The 25,337-nt window shown below is 42.5% G+C and overlaps 1 protein-coding gene and 1 long non-coding RNA gene across 2 annotated transcripts; both read right to left on the bottom strand.

Moving 5' to 3' along the window:
* Positions 1–2,668: 2,668 nt before the first annotated feature.
* LOC118563653 lies at positions 2,669–5,779 on the bottom strand. Its single transcript, XM_036138777.1, has 7 exons — positions 5,490–5,779; positions 4,894–5,231; positions 4,501–4,796; positions 4,195–4,370; positions 3,851–4,097; positions 3,492–3,752; positions 2,669–3,410 (listed from the first exon to the last, which is right to left on the bottom strand). The coding sequence occupies exons 1-5, from the start codon at positions 5,700–5,702 to the stop codon at positions 3,876–3,878; spliced, it is 1,245 nt and encodes a 414-aa protein (XP_035994670.1). The 5' UTR covers positions 5,703–5,779; the 3' UTR covers positions 2,669–3,410; positions 3,492–3,752; positions 3,851–3,875.
* A 138-nt stretch (positions 5,780–5,917) lies between these two features.
* Positions 5,918–25,084, bottom strand: LOC118563654. Its single transcript, XR_004931325.1, has 3 exons — positions 25,045–25,084; positions 6,123–6,235; positions 5,918–6,032 (listed from the first exon to the last, which is right to left on the bottom strand). It is a non-coding gene; the product is annotated as an uncharacterized LOC118563654 (long non-coding RNA).
* Positions 25,085–25,337: the final 253 nt, after the last annotated feature.

Raw genomic sequence — 25,337 nt, 5'->3', positions numbered from 1 at the left:
GAGTAGAGCTGATATTGATATTTTTAAAGCATGTATGCCGTTTTATATTTGAGCTAATAAACGGCAAATCTGAAATCATGATATTATTGCATATTTTCTGTTCTATATCTATCCAGGGCTCGTCTAACGGATTTTGCTTTATCCATTTAGTGATATATTGTAGTCTATTTGCCAAGTAGTACTTATGGAAGTTAGGCAAATCTAGTCCCCCTCTGTCTTTAGTTTTCTGTAGCGTCTTTAAGCTGATACGGGGCGGTTTATCTTTCCAAAGAAATTTAGAGATTGAAGAGTCTAGAGATTTAAACCAGTCAGATGATGGTTTATTGGGGATCATTGAAAATAAGTAATTAATTCTAGGTAAGACCATCATTTTAATCGAAGCTACTCTACCCATGAGTGAAATTGGAAGCGATTTCCATCTATCCAGGTCATCTTCTATCTTTTTTAAAAGTGGGATGTGATTAGATTTTACTAAATCTGCAAGTTTAGACGACACAGTGATACCCAAATATGTGATGTTTCCTGAACGCAAATGTAAATCTAGGGGGTTTTGGAAAGAGCAATTAATTGGCAGTACCGTAGATTTAGACCAGTTTATAGAGTAATCAGAAACCTTTGAGAAGGATTCTAGTAATCTAATTACTTGAGAAAGGGAAGAGTTTGAGTGCTGAAGATAGAGTAATACATCATCAGCATAAAGACTAATCTTATGCTCTATATTCATGCATTTTATACCTTTAATAACCTTTGTTTGTCTAATTGTTGCTGCTAGAGGTTCAATAAAAATGGCAAAAAGTGAGGGGGAAAGTGGGCATCCTTGCCTAGTGCCCCTCTGGAGACAAAAGCTGGAAGATGTTTGATTATTTGTCCTGACACAGGCTGTAGGAGAGCTGTATAAAATTTTTAACCAATTTATAAAAAAATTGCCAAAACCAAATTTATGCAGAGTAGCGAATAAAAAATTCCAATTTACTCTATCAAATGCTTTTTCTGCATCTAAAGACATTATAATAGTTTCATTATTTGTACTGTAGGAATAATCTATTAAATTAAGTAATCTGCGTGTATTTGTGGATGACTGCCTTCCTCTGATAAAGCCAGTTTGGTCTGGATGGATTATGAAAGGAGTGACTTTATCTGATCGTTTTGCAAAAGCTTTACATATTATTTTAATATCCACGTTGATTAAGGATATGGGACGATAGCTGGTGGGCAACATAGGATCTTTGCCTGGCTTAAGCAGAAGACTGATGGTGGCAGAGTTCATATTAGCTGGAAATCTGCCATTTTCCTGAATTTCTTGCAACATTCTGTGAAACATTGGTGCCAGAATACTCCAGAACTCCTTATAAAACTCAGTAGGGAATCCGTCTGGGCCTGGAGCCTTTTAATGGGCATGCTTGTTAAAGCATCCTGAACTTCAACTGTTGTCAGCGGTGAGTCCAGTGTCGTTCTTTGGTTATCTGATAGTTTAGGAAGTGTAATTTTATCCAGAAACTGCTTGATGACATTGTCTGATGGATTTATCTGTGATGTGTATAAAGTTTTGTAGAAATCACGGAAAGTGTTATTTATACATTCTGGATCATGTAATGTATTCCCATTGGAATCTGTAACTGCAAATATAGTCGTTTTCTCTTTATTTATTTTTAACTGATTAGCTAAGAAGCTTCCTGACTTATTGCCATGTTCAAAATTTTCTAATCGAAGTTTTTCTATTAGAAATTTGTTTTGCTTTTCAATATACTGGTTTAATTCTAGTTTTATTTTACGGATTTTGCCCAACTTTCCCTCTTCCAGGGAAGTTTCTAGTAACTTAAGTTTTTCTTCTAATTCCTGAATCTTCTTGTTTTCCAACTTCTTTTTGTGAGATGAGAATGAAATTATTTTACCTCTCATCACTGCTTTCCCTGCTTCCCAAAGTATAGATGCTGAAGTGCCTGGCAGATCATTGTGTTCTAAGTATGAAGCCCACTCTTCTTTGAAAAATGTATTAAAATCTTCATCTTTAAGCAACGATGTATTAAATCTCCAGCTCTTGTTTTGTGGGGTTATTTTTTTTATTTGTTAGGGTTAAAGTAACAGGAGCATGATCACTAATAGCGATAGGATGAATTACAGCATCTGAAACGTCCGACAGCAGCGAACTGCTGATTAAGAAATAGTCCAAACGAGAATAAGAGTGGTGAACATTTGAAAAAAAAAGTATATTGCTTACTATTAGGATGTAGAGAACGCCATGCATCGCAAAGACCAAAATCACTCATGTATTGTTTGACTATATTTAATGACTGCCAACTACGCTGAGACCCTGTTGTATTCAGCCTGTCTATTTCCTCATTTAGACCAAAGTTGAGGTCACCCCCAATAATTAGAGAACAATCCCCGTGTTTTGAAAGTGCATGGAAGAGTTTGTGGAAGAATGAGGGTTCATCAACATTTGGACCATATACACTAACAATACATAACTTCTGGTTATGAATAGATATTTTAATTAATATGAATATATTAATAATGTTACCTTTTGATTTATGCATTAAGTTACATCCACGAATGTAACTTAATGCATTCATGACAAGGTTAGCTAATATAAATAATAAGTAATATAACTAACACAGTGAAGGGAGACATTTGTTAAAGAACTCTTACTTTTATTAAAGATAAATATCTCTTTCTGCACACAAACTATTACAAACAACACAGCAAACCAACATATTAAATTAAGATAAATAAAAAGGTACTTTTGCAAACAGTTGTTTAAAACAAGAATTAAATACACATGGTTTCTTCTGTAGTTTCTTTTTAGAAACACAAAACAAAACATTAAATAACACAGCAAACCAAAACAGTTAGATTAAAGTGTACGAACAGGATATTTACATGTTTATTGTTAATTTTTTTTTTTATTAACACTATTGTTTTTTGGACTTCCGTGCCCGTAGCATGTGCCTTTTTGGGGTAACTCGCATGTGCCGATGTCTTAGCCTGTATCTATACAACGGACTGATACTGCTCTTACGTTTTTTTAATTTGGGGGAACTCTGGGTGGAGGATGAACCCTGTGTGTCCTGGCTGGAAGGTGCTGCTGCCTGTTGGGTGGAGTCAGCTAAGGCCTGGGTGGGAGGATAGGGTGGTGATCCTGCTGCTGCTGCTGCTTCCTCAGGCCTGGAGGCTGGTGAGCCATCTTTGGAACCCGACCCTGACTCTGAGCTGCTTGACTTGGAGGACTGGGTGGAAGAAGAGCTGGAGGCCGCTGAGCTCTGGGTGGAACCTGACCCTGACTCTGGGCTGGATGACTGGGAGGACTGGCTGGTTCCACCACCACCACTACCACCATCATCATCCTCCTCCTCTGTGCTGGTGCTGGTTTCGGTTGTGCTGGATGAGGAAGTTCCTGGCGGGCTGAGTGTCTGAAATATAAATACAGTGCATTAATAAGTTGTGAATTACTATGTATGGAAGTCTTTTCATGCACATGGCATAAGACATACCTTTTGCTTCTGCGGAGGTGGTTTCTCCTGGGGCTCCGCAGCACTGTCGCTGGATGACTCCAAGAGAGTGAGGAGCAGAGGTTCCTCCCTCCGTGGGGACAATGCACTGACCGGCTTAATGGCCAGCTCAAAGTCCTCCCTGATCCGGGCTAGCTGTGAGGTGTTGAGGTGGTGAGAGTAGTACTTCTCCGCGGTTGCAGTGTTGTGGCACATGGTCTTTGAGATTTTCTGTCGGGATGTGGGAGAGAGAATGTTCCTGGCCTAGAAAAATAAGAAAAAGTTGATCAATATCATGTTTCTTTTTTTATTATTATTATTATTTTCAGTTTACTGCATTATAGGGGGATATAACTGCTTACATAGGTCGCTATGGAGGTCCGAAAGTCAGTAAAAGTCGGGCACCCTGGTAGACCCATATCTAATCCATGCTGCCTGCATGTGTGTCAGCAGTTTGTCTATTTTGGTATTGTTTTCGGTGAAGAACAACAGATCGGTGGATGGATTCAATCTCTCCCTGATTATGAGCCACTGTTCGAACCAGGCAAACTCCACGGTCAGGTAAAGCTGCGCCGGACCAAAGGCACGGTTTGTCTTGTGCTCCTTCACCTGTAGTGCAAAAGAGCTTTTATTTTTATTTTTTTTTGTTCTGTACATATGAGAAGACATATCAAGTGCTTAAAGGTGCAATGACCAGTACACTTACATTGATCACAAAACCATCATCCCCCAGTTTCGCCTCCTTCTGGGCTTCATCAACCTCTGACGCAGTCATGTTGCGTAGGACACCTGTTCTGTGTCCATACAGGCTGGCCAGGTAGACGCTGGCATACCCAAAGAACCTTCTGCGGTTCTCAGGACTGGGGTCAGCGGACAGATTATCTAACACAGAGCACAGCAATTAAATGGTTAGGGTTGGGACATACAGGGGACGGTGCAGAAACGGCCTAATGTCAGGAACCCAGGTAAGTAAGTGAGTGAGTACAAAGAAATGTACACAGATATGTCTCACCAATAATCTCGGGGATCCTCGCTCTTGCTGTAACCTGGCAAGTGTGGAGGTTTTGCCTGGAGATGGCTCTGCTCATTTTTCGTTTTTTGATCCTGATCTGTCGGATCACCACACGCCTTCCAAGCTTGGAGATGGAGGACGAGATGGCTCGGATCACAGCGAACAAGGAGGCCTTGGGGACCCTGGATGCTGGCGGCGGTGTGTCCTTGAAGTATGACAGGAACTCCGAGGTATTTACAAGGTAAGCCTTTATTGTTGTGACAGCCTTCCCCTCGTTCAGCAGGTAGTCAGGCCACCTGTTTATAAAATAATAATTACAAATTGAACACCCATCCATCCATCAATCCCCTAACCTCGGTGACAGAAGGCAGCATTACACATGGGGACACTTACTGATATATCCTCCGAATGTTAGGGAGAAACATCCAGTTTTGTTGCATGGTTTGGCCTTCGGTGATGAACGCAAGAAAGAGCATTATCCGGCGGACTTTCGACTTCTGGTTTTCCAGGTGTTTTTTTGTACCGCACGAGCCTTTTAGGTGCACCCAGTACTCATCCAAGTATTCCACTGGGTAAAACAAAGTTGGAGTTGGAGCCTTTGCTGCCCGCGGGCCTGGCTTGGACTCCATTTCTTCCTGCTCAGCTTCATCTAAACACTCCTCCGAGCCTTCATCCAAGGGAGCGTCCACGTCTTCAGTCTCAACCGGGCCTGAGGACGTCTGCTGGAGGGACTGTTACAGGTATTATGGTTAAGGTTTAGCATTGTTAAAGCCTTTTCGGGGAAAGCTGCTCTCGGTGCTGATGTACACACATGTGCTTCAACTCGCTGGTTCTCCCTGGTTACTGCAGGACCACCAGGGTCCTGGAGCGGGCTCTGGTTCCTGGAGGAACCAGGGAGAACCAGAGAGTTGAAGCACATGTGTGTACATCAGCTGCTCTTTAACCCAGGTAAGTACATTGAATATAATAAAATAAAGAATTGTATATACCTCCTGCAGTTGCTTTATAACTCTCCTGGCTCTGTTCGACCATCTGATGTGGTAGCTCAGTTTTTTCCGCAGGTCCAGCAGGTCTTTGGTAAGCTGCTGGTTCTGAGACAGAAGACCTTGGCAGGAGGTACAGGACGGCTCTTCAGGGACAGGGAGAAGTTGAGGAGGATCCCCCAGTAGATCAGGGTTAGGTATGTCCAGAGTGGAGGCCATGGGGGAGACGGGTTGCTCGCCCTCAGATCTCTCAGGCTGGCGATTGTCCGTTCCAGCTTCAAAGTTTGGCTTATCTGGTTCTTCCTGACCACATCGAACTCAGGGTGGCCTTGCTCCAGGTGTCTGTCCAGCCTATCCTTTGCATAATTGCAGCCTGGCACTGGACATGCCATCCCTCGGATGTTAATTCTCCCGCTGGCGTAATTGAGGAACAACTTGCGCTCATCCACATTCCGCATCCGATGCTGGTTCAACAAGTGCTTCCCCAAATACATGTAGCGGTTCTCGCAAATAGGGCAGTACAATGGTGACTTTGGGGGTGTCATCTTGCTATATCAACACATAATAAAGAAAGGAGCGTTACTAATCTCACAGTGGTGCGGCACAAATACACACTAGCAGCGGACACGAATGCGGTACCTCCGGAGAACCACGACGCTGTGTGCAGCTGATCCATCCCAGGAACGGAGAAGCCCTGGGCCCGCCACAGACTCAGAGTAGCAGCCCATGTATCCTGGAGGAACCGGGTTATTCTGCAGGACCCAGAGTTATAAGAATTATTATTCTGCCTGGTGTGACTTCAGAATTATTATTCTGAAGTCACACCACTTGGCCTCACACCACTCGGACAGAGGAGGCCTGGAGACCTGATGTCTGTGTATAAGATCCACTGTTTGCTGATTGCAAGGCCAAATGCTGCAGCTGCTGAGGGATACTGATTGTTTACGATAGACTGTCTTTGTTTTGTCTCATGGGAAGGCCACGGTGCAGTATTAGGGGAAGCCCGAAAAGCGAGGCAGGCAGAGACAGGGCAGACGCAGACTGCAGTGGGACCATGGGGTGTGATTACTTTCCAACTATGTGAATCTCTGCTCTGTTTCTCAGTAAAAGTGCTGGAACGTCATTACCACCGTCTCGTCATTTAGTAAAGATGGGAACTCAGTTACTATTGTTTAGAATTCCACCCAAAACTCCCATAACAATTTGGCGTAAACGAACAAGATCTCCGACCGACGGGCGAGGGAGTCCGGGGACAGGAGCTGATTTGGCCAACCCGAAGAGGTTATCCGGCCTCTGGTACCCCGAATGGATTTTCAAGGGAGGTGGAGGAGCTCCTGGTGGAGGAGCGTCTCTGGGCGTTGGCGCGAAGATCCGAACCTTTCTTTCATGAGACGGTAAGAGGATTATTTTCCAGCTCTTTTAAAAACAAACGCAATTGGTCAAAAATGCTTGCAAGCTTTTGAAATTTAAACCCTATTTAAGGTATACCTCAAGAAATTTTAAAAGTTAGAACTGTAAACCTAAAAGGTAGTAAAAGTAAAAGCCGGTAGAAATAATGACATATATTTAATCCTTAAGGCAAATAAAACAGGGTTCGCAATACCGAACGGTGACTAAGGTTTAAATATTAGACTAAAATTCAAAATTTAATTAAAATACGTTTTCAGCTGAAATACGGACCCTCATGCTGGGAGGAGGATGGGCAGAATGATTTTCACCTGGAGAACGGGTCACCGGCTGAGCAGTTTGCAGCTGGTCAATTAAAGTCCTCTTGTCTTGGTTTTGTACAAGAGGCTGTCCACTTCTGTTGTGGATAAAAGCGGCAGGGATGCTTAAGTCCTTGACTGTTGCGAAGACGTTCGCAGCTTTGATAAGTGGGGACCCCGACCATTATACCAAAAAGGCAACCATCACATGTGAGGCCTTTCATTTTAGTTGGTCGATCGTGCTAAGGACAAGTAGAAAATAATAAGAAAAACACAAAAAAAGGATAAAATAAATAAAAACAAACAAAAAAAAGTCTGGATGGAGAACAGTCAGTGTATTGGGTCAAAGGCAGATGTTTTTCAGGGTCAAGCCTAGCCCCAGGGTGGGAGGTTCGATTTCATGCTGAAAAAGTAGGGGCCCAGAAGCATGACATGCATAAATTATTTGAAATGATTTGATTAAACATGCAGATTTCTCACATAGGGGTTATTATTATTATTATTATTATTTTATTTTATTGCAGTACTGCAACAGAATAATAAAAATAAAATTAAGAAGAAAAAAAGAAAAGCGAAACTTTAATAAACAGAATAAAAACAGAAAACGGAAACGGAACTAAAAGGACGTTGCACCGGGGAAGCGTTTACAGCGGGACTGACAAGAGACACTTCCATTATGGGTAAAAGTGTTCTAAACTGCTAATAACGACGTATAACTTTCAAAAATGGGTAAGTGTCCAAGTGTCTGCGAGGCACAGAGTTGTATCCTTGCGGGACTGAAGAGTAAAACCGTGTGTGGACGAAACATTCGGGGGTCGTAACCAGCACACGCTCTCCACCTTTTAAACTAAGCGGGAACTTAACGCGTTGAAAACATCTTTCGCATTGCCATAGACGTTAAAAATTATTGAAAACATAGAACTATTTAAGATAGTGAAAAAGCAGGCCTGCATGTGTTTGTCTGTCTGAATGTCATTGTTTGTATGTAACTGTACGTATGTATGTATCGTATGTAACTAAACGTTCATCTGTGTGAATTAATTCGGGGTTAAAATTAATGTTCATGGTTTCAAAGTGTTCATTTGTTTTGGGAGAACTGCAGCTCCGTAATTCAAATGGCATTTTAAACATGGACTATGTTAACAAAAAGGTAAAGGTAAAGAGATACTTCAATAATAACGTTTTTTTTTTTCACATTACATATCCGGACCAAATGAAATTGATACACGGTGAGATCAACATGTCTTGAACGAAAATATTTCAGCTTTGTTAGACAATTGGAACTGGTAATAAGCTTTACATAAAGCTTGTTGAGTTTACTGTATGAAATTAGATCCTATAACTTGTTTTTTTGCCCAAAAGTAATTTAAAATTACTGAGATCTCATTGCTTATAATAATAATGATTCATCACAAACCAGTCCAGTTGAAAGAAGTTTAGATATACAAGATTTTTGATTTGAATAGATGAGGAAAAAATGTGCTTTGAACAAACTGTATGGAACTAAATATGGTTGCTTTTCTAAGGGTTCTATATTAATTTATTTTATTTATTTTTTACTTGGGATTTGAATGCAACTAATGAGAAATTTTGAAAAGTGTCAAAATATCAGAAGGCCACGTTACACGCGTCATCAGTTACAAAATCATCTGATGTTATTAGTTATGCTGAGCTGAGGCGATCCTCAGGGGTCCGTTCTTCGTACGTCGCTAACTCAGTTAGCAGGATTTCATTGTTGACGATTTGGCATGATCTTGGATCGTTTGGTTCTTCGAAAGACTTCCTGCACTTGTTGTCATAGCAACAAGTGCGCCAGCTTGAGCCTGCTCCAGAGCAGGCTTATTTCATGTAAACAAGATTAGATCACGGCTGTATAAGCGAAGGAGATGGGAAGTCTGCCGTAGCTATGTCCATTTTTATGACTGCAACCTGTTGCGGAAGGTGCAAGAATAATTTGCAGAGTTTTTCGAATTAATCGCGTATTGCGCAATAGACAGGATCCTTTAGAGCAGCGCGACAATGTAGAGATTTTTCTTGGTGGCTGTTATAAACAGACAAACACATCATTTAACAGTGGCTTTTAAAGAGGAAAAAGTGGTGTTGGAGCCATAAATCTAAATTTTAAGTTATTTGTATGGTGGTTTGCTTTTTATTTTTATCCTATTCAGTAAGAAGATTTGTTTGTGAAGTTTAGTTTACTTTGAAAGGCTTGCTTCCTGTCGAGCCGTATATTGTATTAGAAAAAACTATGGTTGGATTATCTAGACACGGAGCAATACAGATTTACCGTGTAAACTGTGGATGACTTGGAAAAGGAAGATTTTCATCTTTTATGGATAAAGATTGTTTTTTTTTTTTTGTTAAAATTCCCAGTTTGCACGTGTCCTTTACTTCCCGTATCTAAGGAATGACACTGAAATTTGGATCTCTTGACATAACAAGTGCCTTTTTAAAATACAGTATAATGATTAAAGGCTACCATTTTGTACAATATTCTTGTATTTCACTTTTACTTGTCCCCATGTTCTAGTGGGTCCCGTGGAGGCTCTGATATAAAAGAACAAAGTAAATATGAAATTATTAAAACGGAAAAATTCATACTGTAGAAAGTGATAGAAACATCTACCATGGACAGTATTTAAGCATTAATTTGTCTGCTGCTTTTTGCCAGCCCTCTCTCCTGGCTTTAACAGATTTTTAGGTGTTTTAATTAATGACTCAAATTCGGCATAACCTTCCATTAAAAGCTTTTGTTCTGCTGGGAAAAAAACTGTGGGCGTTCTTTGGCCATGCTGAACAGCCAATAGCAGTGTTGCTGATCAATGTTTCTACTATCGATACATTTCCCCTTTTAAACAAACGCATGAACGCGCAGTTGTCTCAGATAACTCAATCCAGTGATACTAATCGTAAACAACAGGTGTGTTCGAAGAACCCAATTAGCCGGATCATGATTAGCCGGATGAAATCATCTTGGATGTCTCATTTGATCTTGGATGTTTTAAGCAACGTACGAAGAACGGACCCCAGAGGGACAGTTTAACCTGAAACAGGACAATAGATATGATAAACAAATCTGACCATGATGTAAACATCTGAATGTTATGGCAAGGCTGGGTCTGTGTGTTCTGGGCTGGGAGCACGAAAACTATGTCAGAGGGAAAAAATAAAATAAAGCCAGCTCCTGAAGGGTTAAATTCTAATTCTAATATTGGTTTGTTTTGGGTAGCCTTCTCAATGTGCTGAATTACGGGGAAAACTCTTATCATTTATAGAGAAACACTGGAAGCTAAAAAACTAAAAGGGAAAAATCATTTCTTTAAAGTTTCACACTTGACCAATTAAGATTGAAAAGGTATATATAAATAAAAGTATTACTAACAGCAAATACACATGGTCAAAGGACCAGAAAGAAATCAAAAGTTTGTATTAAGTCAAAAACCTATGTCATATTGGAAAAGACAAAATTATGCTCCTTGGAAAACAATTTTGCTTTAGTTTTTTTTGATTAATTTCTTTCGTTTTTTGTTTTCTTTCTTTTGGAGGTGTTTTGAACAGAGTTTCAAAGGAAAGGTGAAGAATAGATACCTTTCCAGGATCAGCAAGAAAAAGCAGAACAACATCACGTTAAAGTGACACTAAGGGGACCAGGGTTTTAACTGCATGCTATTAACACTCTTGTTTTTCTCTGAGTTATTGCTTTCAGATTAAAGGGGACGCCACCTTTCTGCCAACAGAAGGCTCTGAGAAGACAGTGCTAGCAATGCGGTAAGGAGTCATAATCAGATTTGTCCTCTAAATTATACTTAGTTTTAACCATTTATGCCAGGAGATCTTCCAGCGGGAAAGGTGGTGTCTTAAAGATGTTTGTTGCTTTCTGCTATTAACAGTTCTATCTTTCTGCTTCTTTTTCTTTGCAAAGAAACCTGGTCAATATGATAGGAATGTGCTAACATAGAGATTTAGTCTCATTTTAGACATTCTCAGATGCGAGAGAATGCAGAAACAGTGCCGCAGTAAGGGGGGCTGATCCTTGGGACAAGGACTAAAAGGTGATGTCATTGACTTCAGCTTGATCGAGTTTTGAGTTTTATTTTGTCAGAGACAAAGTTTGATTTATTTTTTTATCCTTTTGTTTCTTTTATGTTTGTCATGTTAGAGGGAACACTGTACTTAAAATGTTTGTGACTGTTTTACTGTAATTTCTTTTCAACCTATGGTGCGTTTTCTTTGGCAAAAAATGCTGGCAGAATTCATTCTGTTTGTAGGCGTGAGGACTGGAGGATGGACTGTTGAAGGGAAGGAGAATGTTTGGCTGCTGATCTCAGACATTGGACTGAAAATGGACAATGAAGGACTATGACTGAAGCATCGGACAACCTTCGACAAAAAAACACAGATGAGTTCTGCAGACACGACTTTATGCATTTCACTTCAGATTTTTTTGTACACAATTAAAACAAAACACACATTATGAAACATTAGGATTATGTAAAGGTGGAAAACTTTTAAAGAAGTAACTTGATGGAATCATAGAGCAACCTAATAAATTAAGTGGGTATTATATCAACAGTTAAATAAATAAATGAATTAATTAGTTTTCACTATATACGTAGAGTAATATGAAATAATAAATAGCATTTATTATTTTAAATAGCATTTCATTTAATAAACATCTTAGAGTAAGCTGATTTCTGCTACTCTGGCAGGCTTCAATAAAACGCAAAGAAAAGGTTACTGGCTAAAATGGGTAATGTTGCAATAAAATTAGCATAATGACACATCCGACTAACTAACATGGGTAAATTTAGGATTAAAGCATCAGTGTAAAATGGTTACAATATTTATGGAGATTTAATATCTTTCAACTAGAACACAAATAACTCAATAGTCTTTTTAACCAGTTAAACATCCTAAGGGAAAAAACACATAACACTGAGTTTTAGCTAACTGTTAACCTGAGGGCTATTAGATAAGGATAATTTAATGGTTATCGTCTTGCATACAGAAAATAAGTAAGATTAATTTAATTAGATTAAATTATGGGGACATTTTGGATCTGGTCAGGATGGTTGGTTGGCTGTGATGATGAAAGGGTAACAGCTTGAAGATGTATAAATGAATGAAGGTTTTCTCTGAGGAACATCAAAGCAGCAAAGACACCCCACACTGGAACTCCTGTTGTGTAAAGAACATCTTGAACGGGACATAAGGTGAGATCCTTACGAGAGACGTTCCACACAGGGGGGTGTGGAGACCCCTGGGGCATGGCACCCAGGACGAGCTGCTGTGGACTCGACACAGCTGGTGGAACCAGAGGGACGACGAGGTGGTCCCACAGGTCACCTGACACCTGACACTGACTTTAAAGGGTTTGGGGTTTTCAGGGTTGCTGAAAACAGAAAGCTTCGGAGAACCTTAACCCTTCCTGACCAGGCACTCAGAACATAGATCAGATTACCGAGGGCTAGACAAATAGGAACACAGAGACACGTTCATCCAATAACTTCTTAATCAAAGTCCTTAATCCTCAGTTTAAGAAAATAAATAATGACAAAGTACACAATGTAAGGTTTCCTTTATTTTAGGATTAAATTGGGAACTAATTCTGAATTGCTTAAGTAGCTTTAGTTGTTCAACAATGTTAGAACGTTTTCAAAAAGCTTCTGTTCTCACCTGCTCACTGCTTTGTTTTGTAGAACCTTGGCATCCTTGAACAGTAACAGCATGGTATAAATATTTTGTCTTTTCGGTGCAGAACAGCACCTCACTTTCTTTAAAAAAAAGAGGGAGAGAGGGAAAAGGCTTTCACATGAAAAGGCTTTCTTTTTCTCAGCGGGGTTTTTAAAATAAAACGGGAAATGACATGAAATGAAAATGTTGATGAAATTATGTTGCAGAGAACTTCAACTGTCAGACAATAAAAGTAAAGACACACTTTGAAAGCATTCTGTTAAGAATTACTATAAATTTACAGCATATACACTTGAACTTAAAGATTACTTTTTTAATTAATAATTAAATTGCAGAATTCTGAGAGTTAATAATTGTGAACAGAAATATCTTGAATGTGAAAGTGCTTGGAGGATGTTTTAATAAATGACACATGAATGGTTTTTTTTGATAAGAACACTAATTACACCTTGTTTCTGTTCTCCAGTGGAAACAGGGACTCGTGTCTGCAGACCATCTTCACAAAGTGTTTAATTAGAGAGAAATGCAAAATAAAATGCTCAGTGCCCATCCAGAACTGAACGCTTATTACCATCCAGCTCAATCGTCCAGCCTGCGAGGAGGAACCAAGAAGAAGACTGCCAGTTTTTACTACCCCCTGGGGGTAGCTTTTTCTGGTGTTCCCCTGCCCGCACTGAACCTCTCCTGCCTCTGCTCCTGGTGTTGTAAGTTTGGAGTGGTGGATTATTGTCCATCGTAGGGGTGAGTGGAGAAAGGAGTAGGAGGGTATTCAGGGTGGAGAAGAGTAGACGGATTTGACCTTGGTTACTGAACAGGTTTTAGCTTATCTAGTCTAATGTAATTTTAAAATATCGCGCATAGGTACCTAAAACAGGCCTTACCTAATTAGATGAATCCTAAATTGTAGATGAAAGCTAAACCTTTGATCTTGGGTGTTAAAGCTCTATGAAGCATTCATGCTAATCTGTACTAAAAGTTCCAGCACTGCCCGGTTCCAACACGGGAACCCTTTGGGTCCCACTTTACGAGTTTACGGAAATGGTTCCTCTGTGCTTTGTTCACATTTTCAAATGATGGGCCATCTTGTTTCGTCTTGATGCTGACGACGCCATCATCAAAAAAAAAAAAAGAGAGGAATGTTATAAGAATTATTATTCTGAAGTCACTATGGCCTCACACCACTTGGACAGAGGAGGCCTGGAGACCTGATGTCTGTGTATAAGATCCACTGTTTGCTGATTGCAAGGCCAAATGCTGCAGCTGCTGAGGGATACTGATTGTTTACGATAGACTGTCTTTGTTTTGTCTCATGGGAAGGCCACGGTGCAGTATTAGGGGAAGCCCGAAAAGCGAGGCAGGCAGAGACAGGGCAGACGCAGACTGCAGTGGGACCATGGGGTGCGATTACTTTCCAACTATGTGAATCTCTGCTCTGTTTCTCAGTAAAAGTGCTGGAATGTCATTACCACCGTCTCGTCGTTTAGTAAAGATGGGAACTCAGTTACTATTGTTTAGAATTCCGCCCAAAACTCCCATAACATCCAGGTAAACGGAAATGGCCGAAGTGGCCGGACTACGAGACAAACTTCCGCCCAAAGACACCTACGTTGTTCGGGTACATATGGAGGATATCGGCCGCTGGGTCACGTGACCCAGGTAGTCCAGCGCCAGGGCCTGGGGGGAAACCAGAGCCAGGGCACGGGGGGAAGCCAGGGCCTGGGGGGAACCAGAACCAGGGCCTGGTGGGGCCATGGAGGACCAGGGGCAGCCAGAGGAGAGCCAGGGCCTTGGGGGAACCAGAACCAGGGCCTGGTGGGGCCATGGAGGACCAGGGGCGGCCAGAGGAGGGCCAGTGCCTGGGGGGAACCAGAACCAGGGCCTGGTGGGGCCATGGAGGACCAGGGGCGGCCGGAGGAGGGCCAGGGCCTGGGGGGAACCACGGAGGACCAGGAGGCGGCCAGAGGAGGGCCGGGGCCTGGGGGGAACCAGAGCCAGGGCCTGGTGGGGCCATGGAGGACCAGGGGCGGCCAGAGGAGGGCCAGGGCCTGGGGGGGAACCATGGAGGAACCAGGGCCTGGGAGAGACCATGGAGGAACCAGGGACTGGACAGTGCTACCCTATGATGGTCATACAGAACCACTATGTACAATAGGCTGCATTTAATATGGGACAGGGGGCAACATTTTACATTGCAGGTCAAACTCCAACATAAAAAGCATTACATTCCACATGGGATTGCAATTGTTCTTGGCTAAGTCTGGAACCATGGAGGACCAGGGGCGGCCAGAGGAGGGCCAGGGCCTGGGGGGGAACCAGGCCCTGGGTTTTTGCTGGGTTTTTGCTGGCTCAATCTGGGACCATGGAGGAACCGGGGGGGGGGGGGGGGGGGCGGGCACCACTGAGGTCATGTATCCCAGGAAGGAAGCACCACTAGCCCACAACAACCTCCCTGGAGCTAACACCCCCTCCCTGAAACAGACTCTGGGTCCTGGAACAGACTCTGGGTCCTGGAACAGACTCTGGGTCCTGGAAGAACTTCCAGGGTCCTGGAGGAACCAGGGGGGCACCACAGAGGTCATGTACCCAGGAAGGAAGCACCACTAGCCCGCAACAACCTCCCTGGAGCTAACACCCCCCCTCCCTGGAACAGACACTGGGTCCTGGAAGAACCTCCAGGGTCCTGGAGGAACCAGGGGGGCACCACAGAGGTCATGTAACCAGGAAGGAAGCACCACTAACCCGCAACAACCTCCCTGGAGCTAACACCCCCCTCCCTGGAACAGACTCTGGGTCCTGGAACAGACTCTGGGTCTTGGAAGAACCTCCAGGGTCCTGGAGGAACCAGGGGGGGCACCACGGAGGTCATGTACCCAGGAAGGAAGCACCACTAGCCCACAACAACCTCCCTGGAGCTAACACCCCCCTCCCTGGAACAGACTCCGGGTCCTGGAACAGACTCTGGGTCCTGGAGAACCAACATCCATAACGCACACACTGATACATTGGACTGCATGTACCAAAACACTTTGTCAGAGTGGGGATGGGGCCAGAGCGGCAGGGGGCAGGAAGGGAAAATGGGAAAGGTTCGCCCTTTGGCCGAACCCGTGCGTCCATCGAAGTGGTGCGTTTTTGGGAGGGGCCAGGCAGCCAAACGTGGACCAGCCGTACAGGACCCATAGACTCCCATTGCCACTGGCGTCGGTTCTTCGGCGCCACCAACCTGTCGGAGAGGGGATGGCACCAGAGCGACAGGGGGCGGGAAGGGAAAAACGGGAAAGGTTCGCCTATTGGCCGAACCCACGCGTCCATCGAATTGGCGTGTTTTGGGAGGCCAGGCGGCCGAAACGTGGACCGGCCATACAGGGCCCATACGTTTCATTGCCTGTACGTTTCATTGCCTCTGGCGTCCGGCATTTGTCTATACTTTATATGTACGTCACCTACGGTGATAAGTACACTTTATATGTACGTCAGCTACTGCATTATGTACACTTTATATGTACGTCACCTACCGCGATATGTACACTTTATATGTACGTCACCTACGGCAATATGTACACTTTATATGTACGTCAGCTACTGCGATATGTACGCTTTATATGTACGTCATGTACCGCGATATGTACACTTTATATGTACGTCACCTACGGCGATATGTACACTTTATATGTACGTCTCCTACCGCGATATGTACACTTTATATGTACGTCACCTACCACGATATGTACACTTCATATGTACGTCACCTACTGCGATATGTACACTTTATATGTACGTCACCTACCGGGATATGTACACTTTATATGTACGTCACCTAACGCGATATGTACACTTTATATGTACGTCACCTACCGGGATATGTACACTTTATATGTACGTCACCTAACGTGATATGTACACTTTATATGTACGTCACCTACTGCGAAATGTACACTTTATATGAACGTCACCTACCGCGATATGTACACTTTTTATGTATATAAAGGCACGAGGCACTCAGAAAAAATGCCACTTAATTTAATATAATGTTAAAATTATTATTAAAACCATTTGCAAATATAGCTTCCAGACTCCTAATGTGAAATTAGAAAAAAAAACTTTCAATCTCCCACCTCCAGACTGGGGGGTTCTCAGTCAGAGACCTCTCCCCCAAGAAAGTGCCTCTTGCTGGGTCAGAGTGCTTGACTGGAGCCCCCCCTACCGGAAGTCTGCCTTAGAATAGGCACCAGCCACCATACCATAGGCACGAAGCACTCAGGAAAAAATGCCACTTATTTTAATATAATGTTAAAATTATTATTAAAACCTTTTGCAAATATAGCTTCAAGACTCCTAATGTGAAATTAGAAAAAAAAAAATTCAATCTCCCACCTCCAGGATGGGGGGGGGGTCTCAGTCAGAGACCTCTCCCCCAAGAAAGTGCCTCTTGCTGGGTCAGAGTGCTTGAATGGAGCCCCTCTCTGGAAGTCTGCCTTACCATAGGCACCAAGCACTCAAAGGAAATGCCACTTATTGTAATATAATGTTAAAATTATTTTTTAAAACCGTTTGCAAATATAGCTTCCAGACTCCTAATGTGAAATTTTAAAAAAACTTTCAATCTCCCACTTCCAGGCTGGGGGGGGTCTCAGTCAGAGACCTCTCCCCAGGAAGAGTGCCTCTCGCTGGGTAAGAGTGCTGGAATGATGCCCCCCTGCTGGAGCTCATACAAACAATAGGCAGAGTTTCTAAACATTTTGTTGGGCAGGTTACAGTTTGTAACAGTGGTAGCCACATGCTGAACTTCATAAAACAATGTTTTATTTATTTGTTACAAATTCATTAAATATTGGCTTATATGCCAAAGTTGCACCCAGACTGAACCAAAGACACACTTAAAATGGGATTGTTTCAAATTTCTAACACATCTCTTTTGCTGAGGCAAGCACACAGGCACACAGAAATTGCAGAAACTGGTCAGAGACCTCTCCCCAGGAAGAGTATAGGGGGCAGATAGCTGTTTTATAATTCAATGTTGCCTGTACAGCCTCCCACCTTCCGTACACCATGGACCCTCCTAAACATGCATAATTAAATAAGCCACGCTCTCGGCCAATGGCAAAAGCTTCCCCACTTTTCCCCTCCCCCCGTAGTTGTGGTCTTGTAGTGCAGTTTCAGACACAAAAGTGGTATATTTGTTAAAGATTGATTTCCAATGAGTCCCAGCATCAGCCCATAACCTACCGCGATATGTACACTTTATATGTATGTCACCTGAAAAAAACAACTGCTGGGAGACAAAAGAAAGAGCTAAATGGGCTTGAGTGGGCTTGTTTTAATCATCTCGATTTACCCTTTCGTTTGGTACCAAGTTTGTTACCCTACGTTGCTCCTATGCCGAACAGTGGCACAAAACACTGCTTTCTAGGGGGCCCCATTGAGGCCTTATCAAGGTGAAAAAAACAGCTGCTCGTAGACAAAAGAAAGAGCTACATGGGCTCAAGTGTGCTTGTTTCGATCATTTCGATTTACCCTTTTGTTTGGTACCAAGTTTGTTACCCTACGTTGCTCCTATGCCGACCAGTGGCACAAAACACACTGCTTCAGCATTTGTTGTTTTTTTTTTTACGGGAGGCTGATTTTAACATATTTTGTAGGTGACCTTATGAGGAGCAGAATCTGTGATTTTGAACTCCCTGGGTGGTTCCACGTGGACACAGTAGGGATTAAAAGGTGAAAATGTGCAACCTTTGATGGCACACAGCTCACACACGATTTGTCTGTTCCAGCCCCCTTTGAGGCATCTACCAACAGGGCAAAGCTCATTTCTGTATCCCCTTCCTATAGCTACTTCCTTTTAGCAATGAGATAAGAAGATGTGGTTAGTGGCATGTTGTAGAGCACTTCCAGGAAATGAGCATATATAAGGTTGGTCCAAATCCATGAGCTGCAAAGGCCTCAATTATCACAAATCAAATATTGCTTGGCTGGTGGCACAGCTCCAGAAACAAAACGAGCCCAGAGTTCCACTCTTGGCCATATGCTGCAGTACCATTTCCCACCACCATTGGTGCTATTGATATTTGGACAGGCCTGTACACCATCCCTCATTCTGTACACCTTGGCCCCTCCTAAACACGCATAATTAAATGAGCCACGGTCTCGGCCAATAGCAAAAGCTTCCCCAGTTTTCCCCTCCCGCCCGTAGTTGCGTTCTTGCAGTGTACTTTCCAAACCATTGGTGGCTCTATGCTCGGTGGGCTTATAAGCCATTGTAAAGCAATGGAACCAGGCCCGTACAGCATCCCTCCTTCCGTACACCTTGGCACCTCCTAAACACGCATAATTAAATGAGCCACGGTCTCGACCAATAGCAAAAGCTTCCCCACTTTTCCCCTCCCGCCCATAGTTGCATTCGTGCAGTGCTCTTTCCGACACGTTGGTGGCGCTATGCTGGGTGGGCTAATAAGCCATTGTAACGTACAACTATCCTTCCTTTCGTACACGCCCCCCCCCTCTCCGATCCCCCCCCGATTTGCCAAATCGAGAAGAGAGCACCATCACATGTTGCACGGAAGGCAGCACGCCCGTACAAAACGTCGACTTGGACCAAGCGGGCAAATCGTAGGAGTTTGTATTGCGCGCGTACGTACACTACCGCTTAACGGACACACGCAAACTGATTGTATTTATCGATCCGTACATACACTATTCAAAAGCATTGCAGCCGAAGGCCATGTTTCGTACGATTTTCCCTTGCTTTCTGTTTTGCTTCAGCCAATTCCATTTTAAGCAATTGAGTTTGTAAATCTTTCAGCTGATATTCCTCTTTTCTCTGCGTGTCTCGTACTTTAGCAAGATGGTGAATTAAATGGCGTTCCCACACCACAAGGTCTGCACCCACCATGTCTGGATTATCATCCATGGCTGTTTTCACTGAGGGAGGTACTCCTTTCAGAACTGCATCCCTGTACCAGTTCCTTTGGGGCCCCACCCTATCTGGGTTGGTTCCTGTGTGAGTTTGCCACGTGGCTTTGCATCCCTCCAAATACTCCTTGGGATTTTTTCCAGAATCCCAATCAAATTGAGGAATAGTATTACTCCTTGTCACTGGGTATATTTCTCTAAGGGCAAAACCAATTTCAGTAGAATGTGGGGTAAACAGATCATCATCAGGAAGGCCCATGATACCTGCTACCTGCTCCACCTCTCTGTTCACATGAGGTCTCATGCATCTTCCTGCTATGGCCCTGTAATCACCCAAAGCCAGCGTGTTACCTGCAGTAAGCATCTCTAAAACTTGCAGCCATGGTGCTGCCCTGTCTACAATTTGGTGGTAATTTATCACATAGTGCAGACAAATCCCCAAGGCTAAAAGGTTTGTATTTATATTCTTCCTCCAGGCTGCTGTAGTAGGGGCTTTGAAAATTAATTTCTTCTCTGGGTCTTAAGTCATATTTGCGTACATTTTCTGATGCAGACAGTCTGTATCCCATGTGCACCTCCTCATTTTCCTCAGGGGGAGTGGGAGATGATGAAGCTAGTATTGGTCTCTACTCTGTTGAAATGCTGCTAGCAGCTATGTTGTTTTTTCCCAAATCGGTCTTACAAATGCTCATAGATTTTTGATTTATATCTGTTTTATTCTGATCTTCCAATTTTACATTATCTGGTAACCAAATTCCTGTTACTGACATTTTGACCGATCCTGAAGTGGTTTCAAGGGGACCCTGTGACTGCCTGTTTTGCTTTTCAGCAGCCGGGGAAGGTGTGGGTGAAAAAAAGGACTACAGGACTGTGTTTGTTGCGGCCATTCCCTGCCTTTTCTGCCCTGAAACGGGTCTGTGTCTGCTCTGTTCCAGTCTGATGATTCATCGGAGGGATAAAACACCCATTTTGATGAAGCTGGACATTGTGAGGGTTGATCATAAAAAGATAGACCTTGTGAGTTCTTTAAAGATAACGTGTCCGAGGCAGGCAACTGCACAGGGTCAGACACCGCCTTTTGTTTTAAATTTTTAAATTATATTTTTGACATCCAACCACTTTCCTTGCTCCCTTTCTCAGCCATCTCTTTGTTCTTTTTGCATTCTTTAGCTTTGTCCCAAAAATATTTTACTAGATTCCCACGCCACTGGTCAGTTTTTCCATCTCCAATTCTTTTACCACCTGTGTTTGTAGTTTTATTCCGGACTTTTCTCCTTTTTTACCCTGACCTGTTTCAACCACCTGCCGCAATAACAACAACTGCTCTGCTGCCGTTTTCCACAAAACATTGGGTCCTCACCCGTCATCGTGGGTCTCCCTATCAAATTCACCCTCCATTATGAAATCTGTATATATTGTTCACTTATAATATATCACTAAACAATGTTATGTCTCCTAAAAACCCTGCAGCAAACGGGGATCGCTCTCGTTTTGGCGTTCTCCCCCAGTCACGCTTTCAACATTTAAACTGTTTTTTGCTAAATTAGTCTGTTATAGCTGATTGTGTGTTCAGCTAAGAGCTCATTTATTCATTTATTTATTTATCTTTATCCCTCATCCGATTCGCCGGTTGTGTGTGCCCAGCTTCATGCCTCATATACCGTTCTCCCTGTTTCTATGTCAGGTCACGGTTTCTTATAAAAAAAAATCTTGAACTCACAGGACTTATTTCTTGTTGTGTTATGCGCACAACTTATGTTTTTACTCTGTTCTTAGTTCTGTTATATTATATCAGAACTTTATAACGTCTGTAATTGGAGCGTCACAGAGTCACTCTGTTAGGTCTCCCCATCCATTCAGTGTGTATCACCTGATCTAGTTCTCAACCTTTATGTAAAATTAGAGGTCCCTCAGGTCTCTAACCCAGTAATATATATGGGGGCAAAATAGTAGCTTTAACATTTGCAAATGTGTGTGGAGGGTTGTGTGTCTGTATCTCGATTTGGTGTGTGCAGTGGGATTTGAAAATGTGTAAATAAATCTGTAAATCTGTGAGGAGATTTGTGTGTCTGTACAACAATCTGCAAATGTGTAAAACTACTTGTGTGTAATCTGTTTTGCAAATGTGTAAAAAATCCACAAATCTGTATTCAGATCTGCAAATGTGTACTGAGATTTGAAAATGTGTACTAAGATTTGCAAATGTGTAGATCAATCTGTAAACACACACAGAGACACTTGTGTCTGAAGTATTTTCGCTTCGAGACCCAGAAATACAGACAAATCATTGGTTACAAGTCAAGCGGTTTTTCGGTTGGCTCTCTTTACACACGTGATTTTTGCTACACTTTTTGCTACACTTCTGCCGCGTGAGATGCACAAATGCGTAGAAGGATTTGTATACGTATTTTCTCGATTTGGAACCCCGAGCGCAGGCTCACAGGCTCACAGCCTCACATGTTGCCCTGAGCGCAGGCTCACAGGCTGCCTCTTCCGGCAGTGGGAGGTCACGTGACTTTCAAGGATTGTACCAAAGCGTTTTGCTTCCAGACGGCTGACAAGGCAACTTGTTATAACTATATACAGTAACTTTCTCCCTTTAACGACAAAGGTTTATTGTTATAATGAGAGACTTATCAATCAATCAATCAATCAATCAATTTTATTAGTCAACTGCAATTTGCATTGCAATCGAAAATTCAGTTCCAGTACAACCGTCGTTCACATACACTTAACAAACATTGGCTTGCGTTGCCAGGAACGCAGCCAGTCAGCCGCTGCTACATGAGCGCAAGCCATTAGGTGCGTTCATCGTAACTGCCCGAAACCCCGCTTTACACGGGGTCCCCAGGTGCTGCCCTTGAAAATGTTGAAGAAAGATTAACACTGGGGGAGTGGAGGGAGATAAGAAAAGACAGGTGCTGCACAATTTGTGTTTCCACACAAAATGTGAAGCATCCGACAAAAAAACTCATTTGCACAAAAAGCACAATCAATGACGAGACACATATATGCAGAAAGGTAAATATTTGAGTGCTGGTCGGGTAAAGTCATCTGTATTTGTGAGCATATGTGTGTCTGGGTGCATGTTGTGTGGAAATCTGTATGTCCATGAAGGACGTCCCTCCGGCAGGCAAGTGTCCTTGATGGAAAGTCTATCACTTCGCAGCTCCAGCTTGACGCCTCCACAGATGTCAGCAAGGAAGGTGGGGGGGCAGGGGATTTGTGCGATGTTGCCATAACAACTCAGAGAGAATTTTATAGTGGGGAGTCCGATTTGAAAAAACAGAATTTGTTATGAGAACAAGCTGACACCAACTTTTCTGTCAGCCTTAGAGTCTTTCCGCCGCTGGCTCCAGGATCCAATATTCCAATGATCCAATCGATGGGCTAGTAACGTTCACACTTCAAGGTTTTATCCCATCTCACCTCTGTGTACCACAACTGCGGTCAGCTTATCAAGCCGTTCGTTTCGTTCATTCAACAAACTCGTGATCGCGTCGACTGCCACTGGCAGTTTCATCAAGGCCATATTCACCGCCAGCAGCTTTTGAAGGTGTTATAATATTAAATATCCTCCGAGGCCAAAAAGTAGGAATCCAAGTATCGTAAATCCGAATAAATAGACATCTTCGACGTCCTCAACAGAAAGAATTGAGAGGCACACCGTGGACCATTTCTGCCATGGGTCCAAGATGTATCCCGCAAAAAAAGTTCCGTCGGGACAGGCACGCTCCCCGATCCTTTGCTTTCCAGTTGAAAAAATTTGATCAATAGCGTTGAGAGACCAGCTGATGAGATCCATAATTGCCTTAGAGCTTTCGGTTGCTATGAAGAAATGGCACAAAAGACACAAAACGAAGCAAATAGCAGGAGAGTGGGGGCAGGGGTAATAGCAGATAAGGAGCTCTGGAGAGCTGAAGAAAAACCGACCGACAGAACAAAACAAGATAATTTCCTCCTTATAACAACGCAACATAACCCGGCATCAGCTCGTGGGATATTTGAGTGTCATGGAGAAGAGGAGAGACGGAGGGAGATTATTTCTTTTTAAGAAGTCATCATTTGTCGGAGGAATGTATTTCTGCTCTGAGGAGTGACAAGGTAAGTCATGCATATACAGCAAGTCCTCTACTTGAAATTTGATATATTCTGCAGTTATTATTTATAGTTAACAACTATGCTCTGGATACACTTGCATCACTGTAGTACTGTCTCTGGCTCTGTTTACACGGTGAAAACAGGTTTGTGTTGCCTTTGTACTCTCGATTTACACACTACAAGATTTAACTATTGCTTAGGGGGACTTTCAGCTATAGCTGTGGGTTTATTTACAACAGTTTGCAGCCAAAACAGTCCTCCGCCAGCCGCTGTTTTCTTCTGGCCAATTTGACGCGGAGCTTCAAAAATCACAGCACTACTAGTGGCGTGGCATGGGAATTACACCGTTTAAGTACTCTGTAAACAGGGCCTTTGACTGCAAATGTTCTTCATTGATGTTAATGAGATAGGCTGACAAAAAGATATAGAGATAAGGATAAGCAGCTTAATTTTTTAAAACATGTCATGCATATAATCATAAATTCTGCTGTAAAGATTAATAATCATGTGCTTAAAAGAGTCTTTTTAGTTAATTTCTTTTTTATATTAACCATAATTTCATTGTGCTTGTAGACATATCAGCTACAGCAAGCATGGATGATGAGAGCTTGGCCATCTACATTCCCACCTATGCTGACAGATTTGCCACCTGGAGAATTTGCTCCAAGTACCAAGGAAAAGGTGAAAGAGATTTCCATCGACAGACATTACTTGAAAAACTCATTTCATGCAAATCTTCATGGAAAAAGTCCAATTTGATCTAAAATGTTTTTGGTTTCAGGTAATACCACTATATAATATATTTCAAAAGAAAGTTTACCATTTGACTCAAAATAGTCATGTGTTTTCAGGAACATATGGAGGTGAGCCACAATAGAATCAGTTAGCTTTTGTTTTTGCTGACAAAGATATAGAGCAAAAATACTGATTAAAAAGATTAATCCAACAACATGTGAAATACAAGTTTTTGAAGTCAAATTATTGCCGTTGCCATTAAGCTTAAGCTGACCTGCTGCTGCATTTCTCTGAAGGCCCATCTTACCCCGGTTCCAGATTTGGCAGTAAATGAGGAATATGTTAATTAGAGGTAAAACATTGTAATATGCATATTTAATTTATTAGGAATTAAATATGGAGACAGGGTATTACATTACCATTTGTAGTGTTCATTATATGGTGCCCTCATGGTGATGCAGAATTCTGTCTGCTTTTTTACAAGTCTGAACACATTTTAAAAGGCTGAATCCCCTCCTCTGTTTGTCAGGGGGAGGGGGAATATGTTTCGAACAAAGGAACTCTCTTTCTGACCCACCCCCTCTGGCAATAAACCTTCATGTGTTATTCTACCCAGCAACAGGGGGGATACATACCTTACTGTCTAAAATATTTTTCTTAACAGCTTCTTTAAGTTAAGAAAAAAACTTTGAAGCATGTGTTTAAACTGTAC

The sequence above is a fragment of the Fundulus heteroclitus genome, chromosome 7 (assembly GCF_011125445.2).
Source record: "Fundulus heteroclitus isolate FHET01 chromosome 7, MU-UCD_Fhet_4.1, whole genome shotgun sequence".
Taxonomy (NCBI): Eukaryota; Metazoa; Chordata; class Actinopteri; order Cyprinodontiformes; family Fundulidae; genus Fundulus; species Fundulus heteroclitus.
Note: the sequence above shows the minus strand (reverse complement) of the source record. Positions and strands in the feature narration are given on the sequence as shown.

Excerpts from the sequence above, each read along its gene's own strand:
- LOC118563653 (XM_036138777.1), bottom strand. The coding sequence starts at position 5,702 with ATGGCCTCCACTCTGGACATACCTAACCCTGATCTACTGGGGGATCCT. Across the intron at positions 4,797-4,893 it reads AACATTCGGAGGATATATCA|GTGGCCTGACTACCTGCTGA; the intron begins GTAAGTGTCCCC and ends TTTTATAAACAG. Across the intron at positions 4,371-4,500 it reads GAGGATCCCCGAGATTATTG|ATAATCTGTCCGCTGACCCC; the intron begins GTGAGACATATC and ends GCTCTGTGTTAG.